The sequence below is a fragment of the Pristis pectinata genome, chromosome X (genome assembly GCF_009764475.1).
Source record: "Pristis pectinata isolate sPriPec2 chromosome X, sPriPec2.1.pri, whole genome shotgun sequence".
NCBI classification, from domain to species: Eukaryota; Metazoa; Chordata; class Chondrichthyes; order Rhinopristiformes; family Pristidae; genus Pristis; species Pristis pectinata.
The window spans coordinates 11,802,993-11,820,888 of record NC_067450.1 but is presented as its reverse complement, the minus strand read 5'-3'; the positions used below and the strand labels follow the sequence as shown (position 1 = coordinate 11,820,888).

General features: G+C 48.3%; 1 protein-coding gene across 1 annotated transcript in view; it reads left to right on the top strand.

Moving 5' to 3' along the window:
• slc26a10 (solute carrier family 26 member 10) overlaps positions 1–17,896 on the top strand; it is a 68,250-nt gene that overhangs the window by 33,020 nt on the left and 17,334 nt on the right. The window contains exons 9-14 of the mRNA XM_052009536.1: positions 1,930–2,007; positions 3,866–3,961; positions 4,685–4,791; positions 11,843–11,912; positions 14,275–14,454; positions 16,083–16,131. Of these exons, the coding sequence (XP_051865496.1) occupies positions 1,930–2,007; positions 3,866–3,961; positions 4,685–4,791; positions 11,843–11,912; positions 14,275–14,454; positions 16,083–16,131 (580 nt within the window). The remainder of the gene's footprint in view (positions 1–1,929; positions 2,008–3,865; positions 3,962–4,684; positions 4,792–11,842; positions 11,913–14,274; positions 14,455–16,082; positions 16,132–17,896) is intronic.

Here is a 17,896-nt window from a genome sequence, read left to right as displayed (position 1 = left end):
GGGAAATAAACAGTCGACGTTTCAGGTCTGGATTGATTCCAATATCTGCAGTCTCTTGTGTCTCAGATAAAATAGGGACACTCTTGACGGAACATAAAATCTCACAAAAGGGAAGAAAGTTTCCTATAGCGCCTCTCACAAACTGCAGGACACCCCAAAGTACTTGACAGTCAATGAAGCACTCTTCAAGTATAGTCGATGTTGTAATGTAGATGATACAACAGTTGATTCTATGCGGCAAGTTCAGAGTGGGATAAATTGCAAGATAGTAACTGTGAAATTGTGCCACATAATGCCATCTTTTGCAGCACTATACCGAGTTACTTGTAATTCTATTCATAAATAAGATAAGATCTTTATTAGTCACATCGAAACGCACAGTGAAATGCACCTTTTGCGTAGAGTGTTCTGGGGGCAGCCCGCAAGTGTCGCCACGCTTCTGGCATGTAGGTGAATCCCCAACTCACATGGAAGGGCTGTTGAGCTCCCTGGATGATGGCGAGAGAGACATTACCCCTACAATTGCAGGGGAAAGTTGAGGCGGCATGGTAGCGTAGCGGTTAGCATGACGCTATTACAGCGCCAGCGATCGGGGTTCGATTCCTGTCACTGTCTGTAAGGAGTTTGTACGTTCTCCTGTGTCTGTGTGGGTTTCCTCCGGGTGCTCCGGTTTCCTCCCGCATTCCAAAAGACGTACAGGTAGGTTAATTTGGGTTTAAAATGGGCGGCGCGGACTCGTTGTGCCGGAAGGGCCTGTTACCACGCTGTAAATCAAATCAAATCAAATCAAATCAAATCAAAATCATGTACGTCTTTGGAATGTGGGAGGAAACCGGAGCACCTGGAGGAAACCCACGCAGACACGGGGAGGATGTACAAACTCCTTACAGACAGTGATGGGAATTGAACCCGGGTCTCTGGTGCTGTAAAGCATTACGCTAACCGCTACACTACCGTGCCTGCATACAAGGGCACATTTGAAATGTGGGCCAATGCCACATGGCAGATCACGTACTGTGGGGTGGCACCTCTCTCCACAGATGCTGCCTGACCTGGTGTTCTTTTTTCCAGCATCTGCTGCTTTTATTTCAGATTTTAAACCTTTTTTCTTTGATTGTACCACTGTCCTTGCACTTTGATTGCTCAGCTACCTCCTGCCCAGCTGGAGAAAGACACAAGGTCACGGTCACAGTGAGGGGTGGGGGAAGGAAGGGCTGCAGCTCCCACCGTCCGCTCCTTGCAAGACAGACGGGATTGTGGGATGAGGGGGAGCGGGGATAAAGAGCACAGCTCGCGGCCTGCAGTGATCAGAGGCTCGCTCGCTATTCCTGGCTCGCTCCAAGAGTTTTGGGATGACTTCCAGCAGTGAATGGGGGAAAATGAGCACCTCCCCTACCCTTTAAGTTGCAAAGTCAGTGGTTCAAATGGTGCCACCAGCCCCCAAAAGTGGAGCCTAAGGAAATAACTTGTCATCGAGAGGTACAGCATGGAAACAGGCCCTTCGGCCCACCGAGTCCATGCCAACCATCAAGCAACCATTAACATTAATCCTACCCTAACCCATTTCATTCTCCCATCAACTCCTCCCAGTTTCTACCCCTCACCCCCACAATGGGGACAATTTACAGCAGCCAATTAACCCACCGACCCACACACCTTTGGGATGTGGGAGGAAACCGGAGCACCGGGGGGGAAACCCACATGGTCACAGGGAGAACGTGCAAACTCCACACAGACAGCGCCGGAGGTCAGGATTGAACCTGGTCTCTACCAGCTGTACCACCGTGCTGCCCAAACAGGTTGGCACTGTCTAGATAATGTCATCAGTACAATGAGTTGGGATCCAATGGGCTACCAATTGAACTGCCAATGCGCGAGGCAGTTATGGTGAGGTCTACTTAATTCTCTTTTACATTTTTTACATGGTAGCTTGCCGGGTTTTTCACCTGTCTGGTTGTCTTGGCGGTGCTGCTTCTGATTGGTCCGCTGTTTTACTTCCTGCCCAAGGTGAGCAAAATAACCCAATCAGGTAACTGCTTCTGTCACTTGACCCCAAAATACATTTAACATAATTCTTTGTTTGTTTATAGATCATTTGTTTCTTCAGAACCTGACAGATATTTTCAGTTGTACTCTTGTGAAGGGTTCCGGCCATAATTATGTGTCTAGTTACCATAGTTACCATACTGCCTTATGAGGATAGGTTGAGCGAGCTCGGGCTTTTCTCTTTGGAGAGAAGGGGGATGAGAGGGGACTTGATAGAGGTGTACAAGATGATGAAGGGCATAGATCGAGTGGACAGTCAGAGACTTTTTCCCAGAGCAAAAACGGCTAACACGAGGGGGCATAATTTTAAGGTGACTGGAGGAAGGTATAAGGGGGATGCCAGGGGTAAGTTTTTTACACAGAGAGTGGTGGGTGCGTGGAACGCACTGCCGGCAGGGGTTGTGGGGGCAGATACATTAGGGACATTTAAGAGACTCTTAGATAGACACATGAATGATAGAGAAATGGGGAGCTATGTGGGAGGGAAGGGTTAGATAGATCTTAGAGCAGGATAAAATGTCGGCACAACATTGTGAGCCGAAGGGCCTGTACTGTGCTGTAATGTTCTATGTTCTATGTAAGAGGAAGAAGTTGCCTTTTACTCTCTCCTTGGGAAGAGTTACACCGAATGATCCCATAGTGTGTGTCCCAGACAAGTATAAAGATAAACCCCTCCTGCCCTCACCCCGGTTGACACACCTCACCACCACAGTGCCTGTTACACAAGTGTGAGAGTTGGCTAGGAATCATAGAGTCACACAGCAAGGAAACAGGCCCTTCAGCCCACCAAGTCTGTGCTGACCATCATCCATCCCTTTCCACTGATCCCATTTCATTCTCCCCACATTCCCATCAACTCCCGCCGGATTCTACCCCTGACCCACACACTGGGGACAATCTACAGCAGCCAATTAACCCACCGACCTGCACATCTTTGGGATGTGGGAGGAAACCGCAGCACCCGGGGGAAACCCACGCAGTCACAGGGAGAACGTGCAAACTCCACACAGACAGCGCCCCAGGTCGGGATCGAACCCGGGTCTCTGAAGCTGTGAGACAGCAGCTCTACTTAGTTCACCACAATGCCAAATCAATGGCATTAACCTGGAAAAAAAACATTCATGGATTATAAAGAGAAGTTGAGGCTCAATATAGGCTCAGTCATACAGAGAAGAGAACACAAATTCTTTTCTGTGGATATTTTATTCAAGTGGTAAACATTGTTTCCCTGTGGGGACGAGGGTAAACCATAGACTCATAGAGTCACACAGCACAGAAACAGCTCCTTTGGCCCATCATGTCCATACTGACCATCTCGTACCCTTCTATAACTACTCCCATTTACCAACACTTGGCCCGTCACCTTTGACATGATTCAAGTGCTTGTCCAGATACTTCTTCAATGTTGAGAGAGCCCCTGCCTCCCCCACCCCCTCAGGCAGTGCATTCCAGATTCCAACCCCCCCTCTGGGGGAAAAAAATTCTTCCTCAGATCTCCTCTAAACCTTTCACCCCTCATCATAAACCTATCCCCTCTGGTTATAGACACTTCTGCTATGTGGAAATGTTTCTTGCTATCTAGCCTATCTATGCCCCTCATAATTTTGTGTCCCTCTTGTTAGGTTCCCCCCTCAGACCCCTCCACTTGAAGGAGAATAGACCCAGCCTCTCCATTCTCTCCTCGTAACTGAAACGTTCTATCCCAGGCAACACCCTGGTGAATCCCCTCTGCACCCCCTCCAGTGCAGTCACATCCTTCCTGTGGTGTGGTGACCAGACAGTTTGGAGGTAACTTTAACATAATCTCTTCTCTTTCTAGGCAGTCCTGGCCTGTATTAACATCACAAGCCTGCGCCAGATGTTCCTCCAATTTCAGGACCTCCCAGAGCTTTGGAGAGTCAGTCGGATGGACTTTGTAAGTCTTTCAAATTGGCCGTGTTGAATGTAGCAGAGCCATATTGAGAAGTCCTTCTGGACGCAGTGAGGCACAGGTTAATTGATGGCCCTTCCCAGCTCCATCATTGCCTGAATAAAGATAATCAACCATCTCTAATCAGGAGCTGGGACCTCCCTGTCACTGAGTCCTGTTAGGTATCACCTTCCCCGCAACCTGTTTGATTCGCTGTTACTTATTATTGGACCTATTGATAGAACAATCAACACAAACAGAGTCGCTGGATTCTTAAATTAAGTAAAAGTCTTCTACACTTGCTGGGGTTAAAGTAAAATTTTCAAGTTTAAAAAACATTTTATCTTTGGGAATGTAATGATCTCCATCAAATGAACTTTAAATGCAACAGATTGCATCTAAACAGTGTAAATACATGTAGCGGTTAGCGTAACACTGTTACAGCACCAGCGACCCGGGTTCAATTCCCACCGCTGTCTGGAAGGAGTTTGTACGTTCTCCCCGTGTCTGCGTGGGTTTCCTCCGGGTGCTCCGGTTTCCTCCCACATTCCAAAGACGTACGGGTTAGGAAGTTGTGGGCATGCTATGTTGGCGCCGGAAACGTGGCGACACTTGCGGGCTGCACCCAGAACACTCTAAGCAAAAGACGCATTTCACTGTGTGTTTCGATGTACGTGTGACTAATAAAGAAGTCTTATCCTCCTATCCCTCCCATGTACCTCATTTCAGATGGTCTGGGTGGTCACGTGGCTGGCTGTTATCACCCTCAACGCGGACCTTGGACTCGCTGTGGGGGTGGTCTTCTCGATGATGACTGTGATCTATCGCATTCAGAGGTACTGTACTCATTCGCTGCAGTTCATTTAGTGTCAGGTGTACCGCTGAGCGATTAAAGATGTCCTACCCTGTTGAGGGATTTGGACAGGGCGGGTGTGGAGCGGGTATTTCCCCCTGTGGGGGATTCTAGAACTAGGGGTCACTGTTTAAAAATCAGTGGTCACTCACTGAGAACAGAGACAAGGTGAAATGTTTCATCTCAGAAGGTGGTGAGTCACTGGATCTCTTTCCTTGAAATGGTTGGGGAAACAGACTCTGGCTATGTGTTAGGAAGTGGGAGATCAATTCTCAAAAAGCAAGGGGGTGTAAGGTTACTGCAGGTAGACAGGAAGATGGAATTGAAGTTACAGTGAGATCAGCCCTGATCTTATTGAGTGGCAGGGCAGGCTCAAGGGTAGAAGTGGCATACTCCCGCACTTAACTGGTACGCTTATACAACCACTCACTGGTATACAGTTGGCACAGCCTTGTTTCTATATATTGTTAGATATAGGCATGGGGTTGCTAAACCCAGGTGGCAGTGGGGTGCCACATTCAAAGAGCTTATTGGGCACAGTACAGGGATTACAGTGTCTGTACAATAACCCAAGTGTCGTCCATAATTCAGCCTTGAATCAGTGAACACATAGCCCACACGCTAGTTGTTTCTAGTTGTTTGCAGCTGTATAAAACTTTGGTCGGGCCACACTTGGAGTACTGTGTGCAGTTCTGGTCGCCCCGTTATAGGAAGGATGTGGAGGCTTTGGAGAGGGTGCAGAAGAGGTTCACCAGGATGCTGCCTGGATTGGAGAGTATGAGCTATAAAGAGAGGTTGGAAAAACCTGGGTTGTTTTCTCTGGAGCGGCGGGGGCTGAGGGGAGACCTGATAGAGGTTTTTAAAATTATGAGAGGCACAGATAGAGTAGACAGTCAGAATCTTTGTCCCAGGGTAGAAACATCAAATACAAGAGGGTGTTTGCTTTAAGGTGAGAGAGGGAAGTTCAAGGGAGATTTATGAGGCAAGTTTTTTACACAGAGAGCGGTGGGTGCCTGGAACTGGCTGCCAGAGGTGGCGGTGGAGGCACAGACGATAGAGGTGTTTAAGATTCATTTGGACAGGCACATGAATATACAGGGAATGGAGGGAGATGGATCATGTGCAGGCAGATGAGATTAGTTTAATTTGACATCATGGATGGCACAGACATGGTGGGCCGAAGGGTCTGTTCCTGTGCTGTACTGTTCTGTGTTCGAACCAGATGCAACATTCTGTATACAGCAGTTACAATGTAATACGCAATTTTGAATTGATTGACAGCAGATATTGGGTCAAACAGCAGCTAACAAACTGTTAACTGAACATCCAGCACCTACTAATGTGTTCTGATGCTTTTCTGGGAGAGCAGTAGGGGTCGGGGAATTGTACGTGTGTGGGCAAAGAAAATCAGTTGTTCAGTCCTTCGGTATGAATTATGATTAAGTCCTTACCCCATATAATTTCCTTCACGGCCCAAAATGAATTGTTCTTATAAGCTCAGCAACTATAACTTTCCCAGGAGACACTGACATTGGGTCAGCCAGTGAGAAACCTGTTTGATTGAACCAAGTTCACTTGCATTTCGAAGGAGCGATCCTGACCTCTCGTGGTCAAGAAAGGAACGGCACCAGCCGTTTCCCCATTCCATCAATAGGCAGTCGTGTCCACCTTCTCCATCAGTCATTGACCTAAGCCCTTTTGGCATTTTGCATCACGCCTGGGTTTACCTGAATGAGTGTCAGGTGAAAAGAAAAAATGATTTTGCATTGTGATTTTTTATTTTGCTAAAATTGTATTGCAAAGTGCCAGACAAATTGTTAATTCACAGTCTTTGGAAATACAAAAACAGTGTTTATATTATCAGAATCAGGTTTATTATCGCTGACATACGTCATGAAACGTGTTGTTTTGCGGCAGCTGTACAGTGTAAGACATAAAAATCTATAAATTACAAAAATAAATAAATAGTGCAAAAGAGGAATAACGAGGTAGTGTTCATGGGTTCATGGACCGTTCAGAAATCTGATGACGGAGGGGAAGAAGCTGTTCCTGAATCGTTGAGTGTGGGTCTTCAGGCTCCTGTACCTCCTCCCTGATGGTAGTAACGTGAAGAGGGCATGTCCCGGGTGGTGAGGGTCCTTAATGATGGATGCCGCCTTCTTGAGGCACCGCCTCTTGAAGATGTCCTCGATGGTGGGGAGGGTTGTGCCCGTGATGGAGCTGGCTGAGTCTACAACCCTCTGCAGCCCCTTTCGATCCTGCACACTGGAGCCTCCATACCAGGTGGTGATGCAACCAGTCAGAATGCTCTCCACCGTACATCTGTAGAAATTTGCAAGCGTCTTTGGTGACGTACCAAATCTCCTCAAACTCCTAACGAAGTAGAGCTGCTGGCGTGCCTTCTTCGTGATTGCATCAATGTGTTGGGCCCAGGATAGATCCTCTGAGATGTTTAAGCCCAGGAACTTGAAGCTGCTCACCCTTTCCACCGCTGACCCCTCAATGAAGTCTGGTGCGTGTTCTCCCGACTTCCTCTTCCTGAAGTCCACAGTCAATCCCTTGGTCTTGCTGACTTTGAGTGCAAGGTTGTTGTTGTGACACCTCTCAACCAGCCGCTCTATCTCACTCCTGTACACCTCCTCATCACCATCTGAGATTCTGCCAACAACAGTGGTGTCATCGGCGAATTTATAGATGGTGTTTGGGCCGTGTCCAGCCACATAATCATAAGTGTAGAGAGAGTAGAGCAGTGGGCTAAGCACACATCCTTGAGGTGTGCCTGTGTTGGTTGTCAGCGAGGAGGAGATGTTACTTCCGATCTGCACTGACTGTGGTCTCCTGATAAGAAAGCTGAGGATCCAGATGCAGAGGGAGGAACAGAGACCCAGGTTTTGAAGCCTGTTGATTAGCACTGAGGGGATGATGATGTTGAACACTGAGCTGTAATCGCTAATCAGCAGCCTGACGTACGTTTTGCTGTTGTCTAGGTGCTCCAAAGCCGAATGGAGAGCCAGTGAGATTGTATCCGCTGTAGACCTATTGTGGCGGGAGGCAAATTGCAGCAGGTCCAGGTCCTTGCCCAGACAGGAGTTAATTCTAGCCATGACCGACCTCTCAAAGCACTTCATCACAGTAGATGTGAGTGCTACTGGGCGACAGTCGTTGAGGCAGCTCACCCTGCTCTTCTTGGGCACCGGTATGATTGATGCCCTTTTGAAGCAGGTGGGAACCTCCGACTGCAGCAGTGAGAGGTTGAAGATGTCCTTGGACACTCCAGCCAGTTGGTCAGCACAGATTTTCAGCACCCAGCCAGGTACACCGTCGGGGCCTGACGCCTTGCGAGGGTTCACCCTCTTGAAGGATGTTCTGACGTTGGCCTCTGAGACAGAGATCACAGGGTCGCCAGATGCTGTGGGGATTTGCACAGGTGTAGTGTTATTCTCCCTTTCAAAGCGTGCATAAGAGGCGTTAAACTCATCAGGGATTGAGGCATCACTGCTATTTATGTTGTTAGGTTTTGCCTTGTAGGAAGTAATGGCATGCAAACCCTGCCACAGCTGTCGTGCAGCAGATTGTGTCTCCAACTTCACACGGAATTGTCTTTTCCCTCTCACGATGGCCTTCTGTAGGTTGTACCTTGACTTTTTGTAGGGTACTGGATTGCCAGTCCTTAACGCCACAGATCGAGCCCTCAGCAGACTGCGAATCTCCTGGTTCACCCAGGGCTTCCGGTTTGGGAAGACTCGGTATGTTCTCGACGGCACACACTCATCCACGCAGGTCTTGATGACGTTGGTGACGGCCGTGGTATATTCGTTCAGATCCGAAGATGAATCCCTGAATATGGTCCAGTCCACCGATTCAGCGCAGTCCTGTAAACGCTCCTCCGCCTCCCTTGACCAGACCTTTGCGGTCCTCACCACTGGTGCTGTGGTCCTCAGTCTCTACCTGTGTGTCGGGAGTAGAAGTACAGCCCGGTGATCGGACTTGCCAAAGTGCGGGCGTGGGACAGTACGGTGAGCGTTCTTGATGGAGGTGTAACAATGATCAAGTGCGTTGGCCCCTCAGGTGACATGTTGGTGGTAGTTTGTCAGAGACTTCTTCACACTGGTCTGGTTGAAGTCCCCGCGATGATCAGGAAGGCATCAGGGTGCGTTGTCTTGTGATCACGGTGCTCGGCTCCTCCAGTGCCAGCTTGACGTTTGCCAGGGGTGGGATGTTCACTGCTACCAGGATGACGGCAGAGAACTCCCTCGGCAGGTAGAATGGACAACACTTGACTGCCAGATGTTCCCGGTCGGGGGAGCAGGACTGAGACAGAACCGCCACACCTGTGCACCACGAAGATTTAATCACAAAGCAAGCGCTGCCGCCTCTGCCTTTACCTGACGCTGCCGCCGGTGGGTCCATGCAGTGGATGGTGAAGCCCTCGGGCTGGAGCGCTGTGTCCAGGGTGCTGGGGGTGAGCCGTGTCTCTGTGAAGCAGAGTGCACAACAGTCCCTGATGTCCCTCTGGGACTGCAGTCTTGCTCTGAGGTCTTCAGTTTTATTTTCCACAGACTGTACATTAGCCAATTATTAGAAGTCCAACGCAAAAGATAATTTGATTATAAAAGTACCGCTCCACTACCTTTGGACCGTGTTTGTCGGAATACTGTTAGGGCATTCCTTCAACTCCAGCTCTCCTGGGTCTTGTAGGGATAGTGAACTGTGGTGCATTGTGAGCATTGTTTATAAGGGTGAATGACACGTGGTTCTTCCAACACAAGATCACGAGAAAATAGGTGTAGGAGTAGGCCGCTCGGCCCCTCAAACCTGCCCCACCATTCAACAGCACCATGGCCGATCTGCCCCAGGTCTCAACTCCTCTTCTGCGCCAGTTCCACAATCTTTCTGAGATGTATCTATCTCCTCCTTAAATACCCTCGGTGGTCCAGGCTCCACAACCCTCCAGGGCAGAGAATTCCAGAGATTCACCACCCTCTGTGTGAAGTTACTCCGTTATAAACGACCCTCCCCTCAATCCTATAACTCGTTTGAGGATGTCCCACTGGTGCTGAAATCTCCACATCTACCCTGCCATTATACATTCCAATAAGATCACCTCTCATTCTTCTAAACTCCAAAGAAGACAAATCTAATTTCTTTAGCCCGCGTGATAGGACAACCGTCTCACCCCAGGAGTTAAACTGGTGAATCTCTGCTGAACTGCCTTCAACACCAGTACATCCTTCCTTAAATAAGTGCACCAGGTGTGGCCTCTCAGTTGAATTTCTCGTTAGAACGATCGTCTGAGGTGTGTAGGAATTTCTTGTCGCAGAGGGTGGTGAATCTCTGGAATTCCCTGCCCCCAGTGGGGTGTGGAGTCTGGATAATTGAAGGTGCTTAAAGACGAGGTAGATGCAATTCTGAAAGATCGGAGAACTGAGAGCTCTGGGGAACTGTCACAGGAGGAACTGAGGCCAGGGGCAGATCACATAGAACAGTACAGCACAATGCAGGCCCTTCAGCCCACAATGTTGTGCCGACCTTACCCGTGCTCACCCATGATCTTATTGAGTGGACAGGTTGAGGGGCCAAATGGCCTCTTCCTGCTCCCATTTTCCTGTGTGTGTTCATGTGTTCTAAGGCTTGACTTGAAGGGTTCCATATCATGATGTTGAAGGAGGGCAACTGAGTTACCCTTGGCGTCCTGGCTAATTTTTATCACCATGGAGATTATCTGGACCACCTTTCATGGGATCTTGCCATGCACAAATTGCTGCCTGCATTTCATACATTATAACAATGTCTACCATTCCAAAGCACTTCGCAGGCTGTAAAGCAATTGGGGTTGCCTTCAGGAGAGAGAAACAAAGGACTGCAGACGCTGGAATCTAGATGAAAACCACGACGATGCTGGAGGAACTCAGCAGGCCCGGCAGCATCCGTGGAGAAAAGCAGGCGGTCAACGTTTCGGGTCAGGGCCCTTCTTCAGGACTGAAGATAGGAAAAGGGGAAGCCCAGTATACAGGAGGGAAAAGCAGAGCAGTGATAGGTGGACAAGAGAGGGAAGGCGGGGTGGGCACAGGGCGGTGATAGGGAGATGCAGGTAAGCGATGGTGATGGGCAGGTGTGGGGGAGGAGGGGAGAGCAGGCCCACTGGCGGATGGGTCACAGGTAAGGAGAGAGAGGGGAAGAAGGTAGAAAAAAAGAGACTAGGAAAGGGAAGAAGAGAAGAAGCACGGTGGGGGGTGGGGGGGAGGGGTAATTGTGGGGAAGGGGGGGGTGGGGTCCTGACCTGAAACATTGACCGCCTGTTTTTCTCCACGGATGCTGCCTGGCCTGCTGAGTTCCTCCAGCATCGTCGCGTTTTTCACGGTGACGTCTTCAGGTTGTCTTGCCGTTCTTTCCAAGAGTGAAAGGTGAGCTGTGCTTCAGTGGCCCTGGGATACCTATCGACCACAATCCCAGAGAGAAGTCCCTGTGTTTTGTCAAGGAGCACTGGTTTAACATCTGGGCACCTGAAACGCCACTATACTGGAGGCTCAGTCTAGAATGGTGTCCAAGTCTCTAAAGTAGGACGAGAACCCACACCCTTCCAACTCAATCAAGATCCTCCTTGAGTGCTTAAAGTGAAGCACATCATTAGGGCACACACTACCAACGTATCCAAAGCCCAGGTGCATTGCAATGTTCCCCCTTCCTTGCCCTTACGACGCACTCCACTTCAAACACTGAAGAACACCTTCGAACCACACCATTGGTAAACCTGTGCCGTCTGGTGGAGGTTGGCAATGGAGACGAGGGGAAGGCAGTGGGAAGTTCCTTGATGGAGTCAACAGAAAGAAGAGGTATCTGTCCCATCAGCCCAGGTGGGCTTCGAGCTGCAGATTAGAAATGAGAAAGTAAGGGTACCAAACTGTTATGGTGGCCGATGATTCGGAAAAAATCCTTGGCCCTTGCAGTGCCGAGGGTAAGGACAGAGGGCACTATCGGTGAAGGATCCCACTGCGGTAGCACCCGACGCTAACCTTTGAATTTTGACTTCTCAGAGCCGACTGCTCCATGCTGGGCCGAGCCTCGAACACTGAGATTTACCGCCCTGTGGAGGAGAACAGTATGGTAAGTTCCAGAGGGATGAAAAACCCAGGGCTTGGGAGCTTGTCCAGGTTCAGTCGTGTCTGCTCTGATGGGCTAGTGCACGTCAATCACAGAGGACAGCACTGTTCCACACTACCCACACACTATCTGCTACCATGGGAATCTGGGCTTGACAGGAGGACTGCCTTGTTTTGCCCTATGCATGTGCCCAACAGTCCTGAATTGCTCCATCATGGGGTATTATTTGTTGGGAGACCACTGGTATCACAAGTAATGCATCAACTGGCAATTGGATTCTGGAGGCCATGACTTGCATTCATGAGTAGTGCACCAGGATTTGTACTGGGCCCGCTGTTGTTCATCATCTATATTAATGACTTCCATGAGAGTGTACAAGGCTTGGTTAGTAAATTTGCAGATGACACGAAAATCAGTGGTATAGTGGACAGTGAAGAAGGTTATCTAAGATCACAGTGGGATCTTGATCAGCTGAGCTAGTGAGCCAAGGAATGGCAGATGGAGTTTCATTCGAATAAATCGAGGTGTCGCACTTTGGGAAGACAAACCAGAGCAGGACTTACACAGTGAATGACAGGGCCCCGGCGAGTGTTGCAGAACAGAGAGACCTAGGGGTACAGGTATGTAGTTCCTTGAAGTTGGTGACACAGGTAGACAGGGGGGTGAAGAAGGCGTTTGGCACGCTGGCCTTCATCAGTCAGGGCACTGAGTACAGGAGTTGAGATGTCATGTTGGTGAGACTGCACCTGGAGTACTGTGTGCAGTTCTGGTCACCCAGCTATAGGACGCCATTAAGTTAGAAAGGGGGCAGGAAAGATTTACGAGGATGTTGCCGGGACTGGAGGGCTCGAGCTATTAGGAGAGACTGGATGGCTGGGACTGTTTTCCCTGGAGCGAAGGAGGCTGAGGGGTGACCTTATAGAGGTTTATAAAATCATGAGGGGCATCGATAAGGTGGACGGTCACACTCTTTTCCCCAGGGGAGGGGAGTCTAAAACTAAAGGACATCAATTTAATGTGAGAGGGGAAAGATTTAAAGGGGATCTGAGGGGCAATTTTTTCACCCGGGGGTGGTGCATACATGGAACGAGCTGCCAGAGGAAGTGGGTGAGGCAGGTACATTAACAACATTTAAAAGACACTTGGACAGGTTCATGGATAGGAAAGGTTCAGAGGGATATGGGACAAATGCGGGCAAATGGGATGAGCTCGGATAGACATTTTGGTCAGCATGGACGAGTTGGGCTGAAGGGCCTGTTTCTGTGCTGTGTAACTCTAGGACTCCATGGAGTGAATGAAAGAGCATCTCTGTAGATTGGATGTGTTGAGGTCCCAGTTAGTAAGGTGTCAGGGGGCTGGAGAACTTGTCTGTGCCTGTGAACTTACTTTCTCAAAGTGATCAGAGCAGGAGTTTCCTCAGCCCCCAACCCCAACTTAAAGTACCAAAGGGCAGTTGTAGCATCTTTACCTGGTCAGCTGAGATCAGCTAACAGCTGGTAGAGATACTGCCTCAGAGTTATGTTCAACTTAACAGAAAAAAAGTCAAGAAATCTGAAATTTACAGGGTAGTGCAGTGGGTAGAGCCACTGCCTCACAGCTCCGGAGGCCTGGGTTCGATCCTGACCTCCGGCACTGTCTGTGTGGAGTTTATGGCTCAATACCCACCCCCAGGGGATCACATGTGTTGTGGACAGTATTAATGGTATTTTAATTTGAAATAGTGTGTTTTGCTGTAGTTTAGTTTGCATCTGATGCAGTTCTGCACATGTATAGTTCTTTTTGTTGCAGTGATTATTGTAATAGTTGATGAAGTTATGCACATATATGTCTTTTTGTAGTGCTTCTGGTTGAATAAACTTTTGTATTGTTCCTAAAAAAATGTGTGGAGTTTGCACGTTCTCCCTGTGACTCCATGGGTTTCCTCCCACGTCCCAAAGACGTGCGGGTCAGTAAGTTAATTGGCCATAACTTGCCCCCAGTGTGTGGGTGAGGGGTAGAATCTGGGGGGAGTTGATGGGAATGTAGGGAGAATAAAATGGGGTTGGTGTAAGTGAGTGGTTGATGGTCGGTACGGACGGTGGGCCGAAGGGCCTGTGTCCATGCTGTGTGACTGTATGGGCAGGAGACTCACTCAATTCCAGAAATAAGAAAAGAACAACGTCTGAGGCGTTCTGAATGCTGGAAATTCCCTTTCTGCAGCACATCTGTTCTTTCCCAGGTCCCCATTGGTCCTGCTCACTGCCCTCATCCTGTGCCCTCCTGAGCTTCGCACCAAGTCTCCCGTCTGCTTATGTCTAACTCTCCTGCTGTCTATTCTGTGAATGTCCTGCTGCCCTGTCCAACAGCTGCTCTCATTCCATTTCAGTGCCATGAAATTCCTGGTCTGAAGATATTGGCTTACAACGCCCCCATTTACTACGGAAACAAAAACTTCTTCCGGGACGCCATGACCAGATTAATTGGACTGACTCAGGAGAAGATCAAAACAAGGGCAAAGGCCAAGAAGGAACTGGAGAAGATAAACAAGATGACAGTCGCCACCGTAGTATGTTTGCTTACGTTTCCACTCATATCTAGGTGTGTGTGTGTGTGTGTGTGTGTGTGTGTGTGTGTGTGTGTGTGTGTGTGTGTGTTCTGTGCATGTGAGTGATGTGTGCATATGTTGTGCATGCCTTTTGTGTGCACAAGTCTTGTGCGTGTGTGTTGTGTTGTGTGTGTGAGTGGTTTGTGTATCTGTGTTGTGTAGTTTATGTGTGTTTTGTACATGTGTGTGGTGTGTGTGTTTTATGCATGTGTGTAACTGTTTTGTGGGCAGGTGTGCATTTTGAGTGTGTGTTGTGTGTGTGCGAGTGTTGTGTCTGTGTTTGTGTGTGTGAGTGAGCATTGTATGTTGTGTTGTGTTGTGTGTGTGAGTGCTGTGCACGTGTTTGTGTGTGATTGTTGTGGGTGTATGAGTGAGCATTCTGTCTGTGTGCGTCCGTGTGTGTGTGTGTGTGTGTGTGTGTTCATATGTGTGTGTGTGTGTTCATGTGTGTGTGTGTGTGTGTGTGTGTGTGTGTGTGATGCTGCAGGTTACTGTGTGTCAGGTAAAATCGCGATATCCTCAGACTGGTCCTACACAAGTTCATTCAGTGGTGTGGCTCAGGTTCCGTTTTGCAACTTTCCGCATTACCAAACTCAAAACAAGCTAATTGATGCAACAGGTATCAGTTAAAGAATCAAATTAATGTATTGTACTTTGTGCAAGAAGGTGCCAGAAAACAGTGCTGGAGAACAGAATGTAACACCAGTTCACACACTCTTCTCATCAAGGACTCCCGGTGTCAGATGCAACATGGGTCAGACACAGAGTGAGGCTCCCTCTGCACCCGTCCCATCACACACTCCCGGGGTCAGACACGGAGTGAAACTCCCTCCACACTGTCCCATCACACACTCGCAGGGTCAGACACAAGGTGAAGCTCCCTCCGCACCGTCCCGTCACAAACTCCCGGGGTCAGACACAGAGTGAAGCTCCCTCCGCACCGTCCCGTCACAAACTCCCGGGGTCAGACACAGAGTGAAGCTCCCTCTGCACCATCCCATCACACACTCCCGGGGTCAGACACAGAGTGAAGCTCCCTCTGCACTGTCCCATCACACACTCCCGGGGCATGTGATCAGATGAACTGCAAAAGCAACATGCAATAGAGTGATCTGAGCAATCTCACGACCGACAGATCAGATCCGAGCTCTGTATCCTGCCACTTCTAATTGTGAGCGGTGATGGACAATGAAACAGCTAACAGGAGGAGGGAGGCTCCAAGAATTCCCCGATCATCAGTGAAGGTTTGCAGGTGCTGGAGACAAGGGTGAAGCACTCACAACCATGTTCAATCAGAAGTGCTGAGCGGGTGATTTATCTCTGTTCACTCTTGACATCCTGCTACACTGAGCCGTTAAACTCTCCCAGGACAGGTACAGCACAATTCCCTGCCTCTAGTTGGCTTTACAGCGGTTAATGGAAGAAGGATTTAAATGTTGTTGCCCCCTATCCAATGGATTATACGTTGGGAAGCAAGCATTAATGAGGATAATCACTTTGATCCTCTGGTTACCGTGTGAATCCCAAATCATACAAGCACAGTAACTGTTAGTGTCTGACAGAATATAATGTGGTGCTTTTACCTCTAGGAGAATGGCCTCCCACGAACTGCCTACTCACCAGACACATCACCTGCAGGTAATCAAATGATAAGGGAAAGTTAACTTCATTTGAGTCTGCCTAGGACCCAGCTCGGGTTTCATAAAGTTTTTGATTATACTGGGGATACCTTCGGATGGTGGAAAAAGTTGTCCATCTGTTGCCTTTTAAATATTTGTCGGAAGTGCTTATCCAAAAAAATTGCTATTTTGGCCTTGTATCCAGTTTCAACCACAGTTGTATCTTTATCGTTTTGGCTTTCTCTCAGATTTCACCCCTGGGGTACAGAAAGAATCTTTCATTGATATGAAAATCAAAACTGCAGATGCCAGAAATCTGAAATAAAACCAAAAAATGCTGGAAACACTCAGCAGGTCAGGCAGCGCCTGTGGAGACAGAAACAGAGGTAATGTTTCAGGTCAAAGACCCCTCTATGTGGAAAGAGAAACAGAAGGGTCTTCAGCGTGAACCATTAACCCTGTTTCTCTCTCCACAGATGCTGCCTGGCCTGCTGAGTAGCCCTAGGATTTTCGTTATTTTTTTGATATATTTAACGTCAGCTGCCAAGCACTTTCCAAGTCTATCCTTACCTCTCTGGCATCCTGTCTAAAATATTTCTAGAGACGCAAGAGACTGCAGCTGTTGGAATCTGGAACAAAATGCAGACCCGTGGAGCAGGTTCTTGACCCAAAACGTCAACAATTCCTTCCTCTGTCCCCCCCCCCCCCCACAGATGCTGCTCGACCTGCTGAGTTCCTCCAGCAGATTGTGTGTTGCTAAAATATTTCTATCCTTTCTTATATTTAACCCAATCTCCCTTTTCCCTGATTTCCATGCAGGACTTGTACTGACTGTTTTCCCTCTCTATCTCACTCTTACTTTCTTTTCAGGCGCGGCCTACGTTGGGTCTGAGTTTGTTTGCCTTGAGAATTTATCGAATTTCACCTTCTCCTGATTTATGGCAACCCACGAACTATTTTCTTTAATTGTTCAATCATTTTTTTAAAGTTAGCCTTTTGAAACTGCACCTGGCTATTTCAAACTCACAGATCATCCCTAACTTTATCATTTCTACAACTTCTGAGTCGTTTACAAATACAACAGCATTACCTTTCTTGCTGCTTGGAGTGTACCCCAGCTGTGACTCTAAGCCACTTGGGTTTTCCCAGCTTGCATTTGATTGATTCAAAACTCCCAGTGAAGGTCATGTTTTCCTGTTTTCAAATATTCTGTTATGAAAATGTAAAAAAGGCTGGAAACACTCAGCAGGTCAGGCAGCATCTGTGGAGAGAGAAACAGAGGTAATGTTTCAGGTCCGAGATCATTCATCAGAACCGCGTTTCTGACCTGAAACACCAACTGTTTCCCTTCCCACAGATACTGTCTAACCTGCCAAGGATTTCCAGCATTTCAATTTTTTAATTTCAGATTTCAGCATCTGCATTTTTTTTTGCTGTCCTGCATCAACAGGCTGATTGGCTATACAATCGGTAATTAGTTTATTATTGTCACATGTACTGAGACACAATGAAAAGCTTTGTTTTGCATGCCTTTCCGCACATAAGTACATCGAGGTAGTACAAAAGAAAACAGAATGCAGAATATAGTGTAACAGTTACAGAGAAAGTGCAGTGCTGGCAAATGAAGTGACAAGGTAGAATGAGAGATTGAGAGTACAAGAGGTCTATTCAAGACTCTTATAACAGCAGGATAGGAGTTGTCCTTGAGCCTGGTGGTATGTGTTCTACCCAATGGAAAGGGGGGAGAAGAGAGAATGTCCAGGGTGGGAGGGGGTCTTTGATTA